The 13,402-nt window shown below is 33.5% G+C and overlaps 1 protein-coding gene across 1 annotated transcript; it reads right to left on the bottom strand.

The window, feature by feature from the left end:
- Positions 1–6,896: 6,896 nt before the first annotated feature.
- Positions 6,897–10,116, bottom strand: LOC149922074 (uncharacterized). The gene is made up of 9 exons (XM_090162910.1): positions 9,849–10,116; positions 9,390–9,748; positions 8,916–9,328; positions 8,365–8,846; positions 8,224–8,300; positions 7,962–8,148; positions 7,467–7,892; positions 7,261–7,406; positions 6,897–7,198 (listed from the first exon to the last, which is right to left on the bottom strand). The coding sequence occupies exons 2-8, from the start codon at positions 9,738–9,740 to the stop codon at positions 7,402–7,404; spliced, it is 1,941 nt and encodes a 646-aa protein (XP_090019036.1). The 5' UTR covers positions 9,741–9,748; positions 9,849–10,116; the 3' UTR covers positions 6,897–7,198; positions 7,261–7,401.
- Between the last annotated feature and the right edge of the window lie 3,286 nt (positions 10,117–13,402).

The following is a 13,402-nucleotide window of genomic DNA, read 5'->3' as shown; positions in this document are numbered from 1 at the left end:
TTCCACACCAAATACCTGAGGTTATATTCCCTTCAAGAGGCCGGCGAAAATTCAAACCCAGATACTTGGCGTTATTTTGCGTTTCAACTTTTTAGGCAAAAACTATTTTTTCAAGACCAAATAAGGTCTGGATTTTTTGATATGAAAATAAGGCCATATTTGGAAAAGCTTGGCCGTCCCCCTTTAATTATAATTGATGTATCTTTTCTAATTGGTCAATTTCTTCCCAGGTACTCTATAAGATTGCTTATACTGAAACTTGCAAACGAGACCTCGCTGCTGAGTGTCACGAAAAGTAGGATTCCAACTTTTAAAATTTCTTCTTGAACTCGAAACCAATCTTTCCTTTTTATTTAAAGAAAGCTTATACCTTTTCAAAACGTGTAAACGTCATTTTGAAATATATGAAATTAAGGTCTATGAACAATTTTATATCACCATGAAAAAGTACATTTAAAAACATTTCTTGATTAAATATAAGTGTAATAATATTTGGGAATTACACTTACCTCTTGATAAACCACTTCATTAGTTTCACCATGAGAATATTGAAGATTCCGTTCAAATCAAACAAAGACATTCTTATGATAATATAATTTTTGTACGAATTTGTAATTTAAAAACCATATCTCTGTTTTTTGTTTTGTTTTGGGCAATACAAAATATTTTCCACGTAATGGGTTTTACCAGGATTTGTTTCTGTATTTACCGTAGTAAACCAAACTTTTGAAGGACGTTAATTAGATAATTAAAGTAAATTTCGCCATCTGGTATCTTTTATCAGATGTTATTTAGAAAGTATCATCTTCTCCAGCTTTCCGTAATTCAACGAAGAAATGTTTTTACCGTGACATTTTTAATATTGAATTAACTCTGATTGGTTTCGAGTACAAGTTCTAAAACGTACAAAATGAATCGCGACGTACAATTAATTTTATTCTGTTTCTTAAAATTAGATTTTCCAACCACATGCAACAGTTTCATGGAGATTTTGGAGACCATTTTTGAATTTTTCTCTGATATTTTTGTCTCATTCGGGCTATTATATTTTGCTTCTGAATGATTTTCTTCTAACTTTAATCTATAAACTTATTGTATTTGGGCTTAGGTAATGGTTTGGAAATAAAGTTTACTCAATAGTCTGTGGGTTGTTTTAAAAGCTATTTATTTTTAAAACGGGAAAAAGCTTAAAAAGTAGTGGTTTTATGGTTTGAGAATCATTTAGCAAATTTGGATAGTTCAAACTTCAAAAATGCCAGTCGTGGTTTTAGAAATACATTATTAAGTCCCTGGAAATTACTGATTTTCTAACGAAATTAGTAAATAACTATCCCCTATTGCATCGAATACTATTTACTCAGTAGAGTCAGTACTTTACTAAATTCCTAATTTTGAAAGTGACTAAATTCTTTATGAAACGAATACTATTTTCTCAGTACTTTACTAAATTCCTAATTTTGAAAGTGACTAAATTCTTTGATGAAACGAATACTATTTTCTAAGTACTTTACTAAATTACTAATTTTGAAAATTACTAAATTCTTTATGAAACGAATACTATTTTCTCAGTACTTTACTAAATTCCTAATTTTGAAAATGACTTAATTCTTTATGAAACGAGTACTATTTTCTCAGTACTTTATTAAATTCATTATTTTTAAAATGACTAAATACTTTATGAAATGAATATTACTTTCTCAGTACTTTAGTCATTTTCAAAATTAGGGATTTATTAAAGTACTGAGAAAGTTTATTCGTTTCATAAAGAATTTAGTTATTTTCAAAATTAGGAATTTAGTAAATGCTGAATAAATAGTATTTGCTTCATAAAGAATTTAGTCATTTTCAAATTAGGAATTTCGTAAATTCTTTATGAAACGAATACTATTTATTCAACACTTTACTAAATTCATAATTTTTAAAATTACTTAATTATTAATGAAGCAAATTAATAATTCTCTAAATATGCAAATCTTTAAATGATAAAATTGGTATATTAATAACTTGGGAAACTTAATAATTAAACAAATTACTAAATTATTAAGTATACATTTTTCCAACCAATATTTTGTAACTTTACAAAAAAAATAAACGAAGAGTTTTGCAACATCATTAATTACTGCTCTTCAAATAACTAAATTAAAAATTTTAAATAACTAAATTAAAAATTTTAAATTATTAAATTGATAATATAGAAAATTGTTATAGGTATTTTTTTATAAATTATGATAGACTGCGTAAAGGCTGTTCTACTAGGAAGTGCCATGCTAAATAATATACTAAATAATTTATATTTAAATATTAGGATACTACAAAAACAACACAGAAGATAAAAAAAATTATAATAAAATATTTTTTGCACAAAATTTATTATTTGTAGTATGGAAATTTTTCTGTCGTCATGAAACTGACGAACGGGCTATACACAAAACGTTAGTGCATTGACCTCTCTAAAAAACATAGTTTTACTTTAGATTTATTTTTTTATTATTCTTTTAATTAAACGAAATTTATATTTTAATATGGAACTGTATTAACGAATTGTTGTCATTTTTTACTTTTACCACTCACAAACTTGGCAGTTTTAACTTCAGTGCGACTGTAATCTGTAGCAGACGACAGTAGGTTTCGAGTGTTATTTATCCCGTCATATTCTTACATGTAATGTAGATTTTGTCATTATGTTTGTACATCTGTTATTTGAAGATTTTAAAACTCCAATTTATAGATAAATAATGCTACTGCCCCTCATCCACAAACCTCTAAGCAGCGAAAATGTCAAATGTCATAAGGGCTGTGAGTCTCAAAAATACTAGAGTTTTATTTCCTTTTTAAGGGGCACCAGATGTAAATGAACCGAAGTTATCAAAATAACGCTCAGAATCGGAGGGCGTTTTCCTGATGAAAATGATGATAAAATTGAGTCAAATAAAAGCTAATTTCCATCCCCGTCTTTTGACGCGATATATTGCACTTGGCAATGGTGGGTATAGCTATTTCTAAGTATAAACAATGGTTTCATAAAAACAAAAATGATTTTTTCGGACTAGGAGCGCGCAAAATTTTAAATTCGAGGTCCAAATGTAATTTCATAAGGAAAACGACTCCAACATTGGGAGTATAGCAATCTGTTGGAAAAACGCTTGTTGATAATTTGGTTCATGTACATCGGAAAGCCAAACCGATACCATTTCAAATTTTCGCCACGAGTATTTTTTTTAAAGTAAAAGTTTTGCTATTTGCAAATGCCCCCTTTTTTATTAGCTATAAATGCACTAATAAAAGTATGAAGTTCCTTCCCCATTTTGATCGAGAAAGGAAAATAATTTAATTTTCTACACTCTCATTGACTGATTAAAATTCTTATTTCTTAATCATTGCGCCGGGAATCAGGATTTCGCGGGATGTTGATGAGAGTATTTACATTAATTTAAATTAATTTTATTAGATATTTATTATTATTTATAAGTAATGGTTTTCATAAAATTTTGAATATGTAGCTCAATAAATTTAAGTAACATCGAATAATAACAGAAAACACATTTATCAAATTTTAAAATTTAGGCCTTAGCGTTTGACGCAAAAAATATTGACCTTTTCTAGTCTCTATTGCATCCACAAATTAAAAGTATAATATTAATCGATAATTTCCAATAAAAATTAAGTTGTTGGGCTTTAGAAATTTATTAACCGAGCTAGATTTATGGTGTCGCCAGCCAGTGGCGGCCTAAGTAGGGGGGGCACGGTCCGCCCCGGGTACCAGGGCAGCAGGGGGTGCCATCGGGGAAGCTCGAGGGGGGGAGGGTGCAAATCAGAACGATTAAACCTGAAGAAGACGGACCCGTGAAAACTTCTGCACGGTCCTGGGGGGTGTCACAAAACACTGCCGCCGCCCCGGGGACCCAGCCTTCTTAAGCCGCCACTGTAGCCAGCTTTTAATTTACTTATTTAAAATTATAACGTTTTCAATTTTCAAAATTCGCAAACAGGACTTGAAACATTCAGTTTAGATGCGTTGGAAAGTTTGAGAGGTTAGAGGGAGAAGGCCATTTTACGCACCATCCTGAGAGATTTGTGTGTACTAAGATCACGGTCTGTTTAGTCCGACGCCAAATCTGACATAACTCTTGAACAATTAGGTCTAGAAGGGTCAATGATATGTCAATCGACAGAAAATATCAGATCCTCAGTAGCTCAATAAACATTTTGGTGCTAGGTTGCCCACGATTTAAGTTCGACTTAAAATCTAAATTTCCGAATTACGATTACCTTATTTACAAAACCTGGTAACTCGAAATATTCGGTTTGTCTAAATTAATTTTTCAATTAACGTGTTCGCGTTTCGTTACCTTATTTCCAAAACCCGGTAAATTGAAAACTTAAGTTGGTCTAAAAATTATTTTAAATTAAAGTGTTCGCGTTTTGCTACCTTATTTCCAAAACCAGGTAACTTGAAAACTTCAGTTTGTCTAATAATCATTTTTCATGCAAGTGTTTGCGTTTCGCTTCCTCATTTCCAAAACCAGGTAACTCGAAAAACTCTTTTTCGATAAAATTCCTCTTAGGTTTATTAAGCAAATGTACAAAATGATTGGAAATTTATTTAATACATCGAGGGATTGTGTGTACTTAAATGTCCGTGAAATCTTGTTAAAAGCCAGAATTGGTCAAGATCTAGTCATTTTTGCCTTTCTTGGTCAAATTTAATTTTGTGTAAATGATAATTTACGCAAAAAGAGTATAGAACTGAAATGTTAAAATAATTTGATATGTATTCTGAACGTAGTGCAGATCATCAAATTACCGAAAGTGTTTAATTTGGCTTTAGTCTTTGCTTAATTAAGTCGTTAATTAATTTAAGCAGATAATGACGTTATTTTTCACTCCCAGTAAAATATTAACCAACGTGAACTCGGAGTACATCCTTTAGCGGGGCTAGTTAAATAAACCATGTTGGTCCCATATGTTAGATGCCGTTTACGTGGATAGTGGTTTGTTTGTCTAGTTTTTACTAGTCAAATGCTAATTGCACCTAGGCGAAAAAAGGTTGCCATCTACGGTCCTTTTTTGATATCCTCAATGAAATGACGATATACAGGGGATTTAAAAAGGTTATGCAAATATTTTAAGTAGTTGTAGGGGGTGAGTTGAAAGTATGCCAGTTTTTTAACATTTTTTCTACGATGAGTTTAAAGAGCGCCAGAGAGCTTCAAAGTGTGGCCTACTAGCCCCTGGAAATAGGCTTCAACAAGCGCAAACACAAACAGCAGAGACATTATATACTGTTTAATTTTACTTTTTTACGCTGGTTACCTCAGTTTGTTTACAAAGTTCTTTTTTACTTATCACACGAACCCAAACCTTAACGTTCGCATTTCCCTGCTGCTGGGTTTTGCGCTTGTTGCAGCCTTCTTCCAGGGGCTAGTAGGTCACACTTTGAAGCTCTCTGCGCTCTTTTAACTCATCGTAGGAAAATGGGAAAAACAGGCATACCTCTCAACTAACCCCCTACAACTCCTTAAATTTTTGGCATTACCTTTTCAAATCCCCTGTATGCTCGTAATTTTAAAGGTTACATTTAATAAAAATAAAAACCTATTTTTTCGTGAAGCTTAGAGTATAATATATCCTAAAAACAGTTCATTTATTATTTTGTGACCGTAATTAATTTTTAATTCGCATTAGAAAGGGGATATTTAAGCAGACGACGCGATTCACTCCAAAACGGGAAAACGCTAGTGGTCACGTGTTTTTATTAAGGCTGACGTCACAGGCGGGAAACTTCCTAAGCGGCAATTTAAACTTCGTGGTCGGTAGTCCTAAATTTCGAGTGATTTAATTTTACATTTTAGCGATGCAACAAATAGAACCATATAGATTTGAGCCAGAAAGAAATAGTAGTAGTTCTAGTGAGTCTGATATATCGGAAAATTATAGTTATAATGAATCAAATGATTCTGATGATTCAGATGATTATGGCCACCGCTTAGATGCAGAAGTGAATACCTGGTGAGTGTATTTATTTTCAATTATTTAATTGGTTTCAACCATGTGATTAATTTTAAATGAATGCTAATTAGGTGTAGATGTACAAATTGTAAAGCTATGGCAACGGAGGATGAGTGTACGTGCTGTGTAGAGCAGAGAGAAGTTAGAAATAAAATGGAAGAAGTCTCGTGCATTACTTTGCACCCTGGATTTGAGGCAGTGTGCCTAAACATTTATGTTTTAAACACAGCGTACCGATTATATGCCCGGAACTTTATAAGAAGGCTTGGGTTACCTAACAATGATCCAAATGCGTATGTATAACCATTGACAAATAATTTGTCAATGTATAAGTTTGGTTTTCATTATTATATTATAAAAATTATTTCATTATTATTTTTGTTTTTAGACGATTCAGATATACAGCCTACAGGCAATTTGTTGGCATGATTTACAAAAATCTGGGTGAGCGATTGAGAGTAGCATGAATATATCTAGCTATGAATATCCAACCCTACGATATAGCCCTTCTATCATGTCGATTTGATTTGGGTGGCAACTTTCGAGACCAGTGACGCGTTTTCAGCCAATCAGGAGACTGAAGGAAATGACGGCATGCTCCTCACTCGGTTGGAGCAGACATTATTGATCACGTGACTAGATAAGCCCAACCCAAATTTTAGCGGGAGGTTAGAGAGGCTATTGCTATTGTATATTCATAGCTAGATATATTCATGAGAGTAGTGATTCCATCATGTGTTATCTCTCGCATTCGTGCAAGATTTCCCTCACCAGATGACACTTATCAAGGATATCTACATGTTTAAATTTTAGTGATAAGAGATTTAGACAAATTCTTTAGAAAATGTTCAGTTATATTTGTCATGAAAAAGTAAATGCTCCAGGAGTTTAATAAACTAGTCTCATTTTTAAAATAATTTACAAGGGTTGTCATTTTTAAAACTTTTTACAAATTTAAAATAAAATTAGAATTTTTTAATCAGTCACTGTTAAAGAATCATCAAACTACTTTTTTTTTGGCAAAATCTGCTTGTAAATTTTGTAAGTAATTCTTCTTTAGGTGGGTGATCATATGAATATGAAAGGGGAGGTGGTGCAATATCTTTTCCCAAAGACTTATTAGCTTCTTCGTAAGTGGGATAAATCTTTCTCATTTCTAGAACCTTTTGGTATAGCGTTTCGACATAACCTAAAATTAAAAATATTTTAATTTTTTTCTCAAAATATCACAAATAAATTTAATAATCTCACCATAGGTAGAATCCTCCTTTCGAAATACCAAAGTAAGTTTTCCTTTATTGGCTTTGGAGAATCGATACGTACACTGGTCTACGTCACCAAATTTCTTTATATCTTTTTGACAATTTTCATTGTGATGGAGAGCGGATAAAGCTAGCCTATTTAAATGAAGTGAATAGTAAATCGATTTATAATACATATCAAAATTTTATACTGACCTCGATTGCATTCCTTCGTAAAAAAATGTGTATTTTTAGGGGCATTGGACAACAAAGTAGCGTGGTACCCCTCAAGCGAACTTGTCCCTCCATATCCGGATGTTAATTCAACGTCTTTCAATAGCCTTTTCGCTTCAACAATTTTTGCTACTTGAAGGTGAGCCAAGGTTCCCTGTCTTATCCAAGTTTTTTTTCTTTCTGTTTTTTTATCCAAAAGTCCATGCAAACATTTTTTAAATGAGCTCCCTGGGTGATTTTTATGTAAATTTGAAATGTGATTTGGAAGACTGAGCCATTTATCTCGTTTCTCCTCTTTAGTGTTACTCGCAGCGCAGAAATACAGATGGTTGGTTATACTTTGGATCCAGTCTGCTATTACGGCACAATCCTTGATTCTACTCGCAGCAGCTAGCTTTTTCTTCAGACCTGGAAAAACCAATAGTTCAAGTTAACTATTTCAATTATAATATTAGAATATAAATTAAGACTTATTACTTTTAGAAACATGCCAAGGATCAAATTCGTGGACTATGTCGTATCTCGTTTCCCTCATGTACTTGGTAATTTGTAGATGCCGGTCTGTTATCAACCTTGTTATTTTCACCCCACGAGATTCAATAACTTTCAAGCATCTCTTCAACCCTTCAAATTCCATTGCGTTGGAGTTGGCAACTTCATTTGACTATAAAAAGAACGATACGAAATTATAAATAGTCTTATAGCAGTGAGGGTAAGTTCAAAATGAGTATATTGTTACCTGGACTAATTGAAAAGTGACAATTTTATTTGTTTTTAGGTTCATGATAGAATAACTCCCAAATTTTGCATTATGACCTGAATGGATATTTTTTCTGTTTGTATTTCAGAGAGGCACTTAATCACGTTTAAAAATTAATACCCGGGCTGTCGCATCTTGAATCGCCTCCGAAATTAACGTCACCCTCCAATGTTAAACACTCTGCAATGTTATCAGCTTCTTCCTTCTTCCACACCTCCATTATAGACGGATATAAATAATATTTCTGGATTAAATAGTAGGTTGACAATGAAAGGCATTGAATGTTTAATGTTTTGAGCATTCGAATGATATTAGTCGGATGGTTTCCGTTAAACAACATGCCAGCTGCTAATAACAAATTTCCAATGGGCAGTTTTCCATCGAGAGGTTGACTATACCAGCATTGAGAGTGTCCATTCACACAAAGAGATTCGATGCACACCATTGACCCCTTAATATATTTAATTTTCGCAGCAGTGGCCCCAAAGCAGTGTCGACAGAATGTGAAGAGTTGCATGAGGTTAATCATAAACACTATGAACTTTTTTCCTCCAGCCGGACCTTCGGGTAACTCTTCCTCAATATCAAAGTCAGAATCACTCCTGTTTTTAAATAAAGCATTGTTTAAGACACATTTAAATGAAAGGAGATATAAAAATATTTTCCATTACTCTGATTCCGAAGAGGGTTCGTAAAATGAGATATTAAGGTCATCTGGGTTGCAATCTTCATTTTTAATATCACTTGAGTAGTATTGAGTACTAGAATTAGCATAATCCTTAGATTGACAACTGCAAGAGGGCTTCAATTCCTCTGGCATAGGTAGCTTGTTTTCAGATTGACTTTTCTCGATAGTTTGCGTACTTTTTGAACGGAAATGCTTATTAATCTTAACCGTTTGTACTTTTCTGGATTTGAACTGTAGATCCATCATAGTAAAAGCATCTTGCATATCAGTCTGGATTGATATAGGATTTGGAGTAGGGTTCAAAGTTACAACTTCCTCAACTGACATCTCTGCATTTGACACCACTCCAATTGTATTAGCCTCGGTCTCAGCCTCACCCAGAATGTTTTCTATTTCCTAAATTATTGAACAACGTTTTTAAATCTTTTAATATAATATAACCCTGGATAATTCTTACTAGTTTCTTTTGCCTTTTTGATATAAGACTCCTTGGACGTTTGGTTTCCTTTTCTTTTTGGTATGCAAAGATATTCGGAATTGCTCCTTTAACTAACATCCGTTTAGGCCAAAAAGTGCTTTCAACACCAAGACTTTGAAGAAATTCAGCGTTTGTATTTGTTTCAAAACAACTAGTTTCGAAATGTTTTTGACATAATCTCGAGTGCTTCGTGGGTTTAAAGTTCTTTCTTTTTACTTTAGACACCCATATTTTTAATAGCGATGGGTTATCCAGAGGAAACTTGAAAAAACTATTCTTTCCCTTGCTATAAGCCGAATTACAACCGTACGCACTGCAGTAAACCACCATAGTCTATACTTTATTTAATTTAAGTATTAGAATATTAAAAAATAACAATAAAAATTAGGCAAGGGTTAACTCAAAGTAAAGCCCTAAAAGGCTAAAGCGCGGAAGTACCGTAGACGATCTCTGTGACGGAGCCTGATAGAGAGAGGAATTCCCATTTTTGACGTCAGCGCACCAAGCGCCGTTTTTCCCCCCTTTTCGCCCGTTTTGGGGGACGCCAGAGATATTAGCGTGTATTGCGGCAAAGTACGTCTTTCTTAAATGTAACCTTTAAGTTCTGAATCAATAGAATCTAATTTCGAAAAGTTACGATGATTTATAAGGGATGCAATCGGTATATTATTTATAATCTACAAAGCCTACTGTTTTTAATATTGATTTTTCAGAATGATACGCGAATCTTTAAAGTACGCTATCGTTTACTGAATAGTAATATGTCGCGTTTGTTACTATATTTATCTCTTTTTACAAAGACGTTAGTTTAACTGAAAACCAAAGTCGGAATCTTATTAAACAACATGGAGCCTTTTGAGACTATGATTTGCATATTGAAAATCTTGATATAGCGCGTGTAATCATTGTAGCTCATGATATGTTTGATAATGTTTGATTGACAGGATTATTTAGCATTTATCAAAAGGAATTTTGAATAAAGGATTAATTAATTTCAAAAGAAAAATATTTTTAAGAATGTTGAATCATCTTATTCTGTCTTCCATATGTGCAAATTTATCAACTTAAAAAGGATAAGCTAACTAGTTCTTAGACTACACCATTTTTCTGTTATGTCATCTTTAAAATTGAAACGCTTAATATTTGCCAAGAATGATTTGTGCTTACTAAACTCGATAAATGAAATATATATTATTTAAAGCAAGTGTCGGCTCGGCATGAAGTAACTCTTTTTTTCAACAGATGTCACTAGCGTAGAAATTTTAACAAGATACTTAAGCTACATTTTGAGCCAGAAAGTAAAGGTATCCCTGACAATAACTTAAATTATAGTAATTTTTAACAATACATTTTATATGGGATATGATTTAGGTTCAAACATTTTTCGATGACATGGCAAAACCGTTGCCCATAGAATAAATTCCCTCTAAGATTTTTCATTATACAAGAAGGTCTACCAATCCCCCGAGTTTGATCAAAATCGGTGGGTTACACTTCGGGATGTCTCCTTGTAAGTTTTGAGCAATGAAAATTAGAAAAGGTAATAGTTTTCCTTTTCTGCACCTTAATTTTCCAAAATCTCGCAATACTTCAGAAAGTGTGTTTGGTTTTCAGGAGTAACTGAGTCCCTTTAATTCTTGGAATTGCGAAAACCCTACTGCAGCATTGGCTGTCACATTTAACAACAGGGACGCTCCGGCACAGGAAAAAAGTAAAAATAACAAGCATCGACGCACTCTAGCGGTACTCGCGGGCATAACAGGAAATGCTCGTATAGGCTGGTGATTCAAAATAAGCGGGGGGAGTAAAATAGGGAAAGAAGCTTCCTTGGAATGCATGGAATTTAAAATTTGAACCACGAGATTACCATGCGATGCTAATATATTAGTCTTTTAAATGAATCGTCGTAAAAATTTAGAATGTCGAGCTTTTCCGATCGTACATATAGTAAAATATTATGCTTACCGCCTGGAAGCAATTCCCAAATTTGTTACGGTAATTATTATTATCATAATATAATATTATTCATAAATATAAATGATTGTACCATGGCTTAATAGTTGTTTTATGATGAATAATTTCGAATCTTTCTTAGAATCGGAGGTGGAAAACGTATCATTTAACTATACCATAAGTGGAGAATGATCAACTTATGACTATACCAATTATACTAAAATAATAACAATAATTATAATTATTTAACGTGATAACATTTATGGTTATGAGACACGTTTGGGGTTTCCTTTGTAAACAACAATCTGAAAATTCAAATCACAACCAGTTTATGACGTTTGAATCACCAAGATAAAAAATATTTGCCTGGCAACGCTGCTGAACGCGTTTACACTTTTTTTGGGGTCTTTATAGGGAAATTTTATAGATCTGGACCGTCCCTGTTGTTGTTAATTAGTCCATGGAAATCATAGAAAATCTCTTTATTTTTCTTTTTTCTAAGTGAAAAATTGACGACGAAGTTCAATGATCAAACTTTAAATGACTACTCGTTTAACAGGAAACGATACGATAAAATTAGATAGGACCTAAAATTAAATTATTATTCTAAACCACATTATCAATCGAAAACAGTTTTCACGCCGAAAATCAATAATTTCGTTGGTCAAAAAAGGCAATCAAACCGACTTAAACTGGGTTTGAAAGTCTAGTGTAACAGTCGGTTTCAGTGGCGTAGAAAGGGGGGGTTCGGGTTCAACCCCCCCCTTGGGCCTACCTTTGACTGAACTAAATTTCCACCCCCTTCTCGACCCCCTTCTTAACATTCACATACTTCGACCCCCCCCCCCTTGATGAATTTCTGGCTACTCCACTGGTAGGTTTTTCCGCGTTGAGTACTTTTCATGAAATGCCTAGAAATACATATAATACATATAAGTAACTTTTCAATACAAATAAGGAAAGGCTGATATCATTGGTGTAGCTAGGAATTTTGGTCGGGAAACACACGATTGACTACAGACATTTTAATAAAATTATTTGTTCATACAATCATACATTTAATAAAAATTCGTTGTTATTTCATTAATTATTTTTGCAAATCCTATTTTTATACTCTATCACTTTTATAGTAGGGGATTTAAAAGGGGTAACATATCAATTAGCCATTGCGTTACTTGTCAACACGCTTATAACCAAACGAACAGACATTCAAAGAAATCCCGTACACGTTCCAAGAAATCCTGGATTTCTTAAAATTTTGAAATTCGGCAAGAAATCCAGAAATCCGACGGGAAATCTCGAAACCCCGTAAGAAAACCAGAAATCCGACGTTAAATTTCGAAATCCAACGGGAAATCTCGAAATCCGACGGCAAAACTCGAAATCCGGCAAGAAAACCAGAAATCCGACGTTTAATTTCGAAATCCGGCAAGAAAACCAGAAATCCGACATTAAATTTCGAAATCCAACGGGAAATCTTGAAATCCGACTTCATAACTCGAAATCCGGCAAGAAAACCAGAAATCCGACGTTTAATTTCGAAATCCGCCAAGAAAACCAGAAATCCGACATTAAATTTCGAAATCCAACGGGAAATCTCGAAATCCGACGGCAAAACTCGAAATCCGGCAAGAAAACCAGAAATCCGACGTTTAATTTCGAAATCCGGCAAGAAAACCAGAAATCCGACATTAAATTTCGAAATCCAACGGGAAATCTCGAAATCCGACTTCATAACTCGAAATCCGGCAAGAAAACCAGAAATCCGACGTTTAATTTCGAAATCCGGCAAGAAAACCAGAAATCCGACATTAAATTTCGAAATCCAACGGGAAATCTTGAAATCCGACGGCAAAACTCGAAATCCGGCAAGAAAACCAGAAATCCGACGTTTAATTTCGAAATCCGCCAAGAAAACCAGAAATCCGACATTAAATTTCGAAATCCAACGGGAAATCTCGAAATCCGACGGCAAAACTCGAAATCCGGCAAGAAAACCAGAAATCCGACGTTTAATTTCGAAATCCGGCAAGAAAACC

Source organism: Leiobunum rupestre, chromosome 11, assembly GCF_980474605.1.
Source record: "Leiobunum rupestre chromosome 11, qqLeiRupe1.1.hap1, whole genome shotgun sequence".
NCBI lineage: Eukaryota > Metazoa > Arthropoda > Arachnida > Opiliones > Sclerosomatidae > Leiobunum > Leiobunum rupestre.
This window is presented reverse-complemented; position numbering and strand designations above follow the sequence as displayed.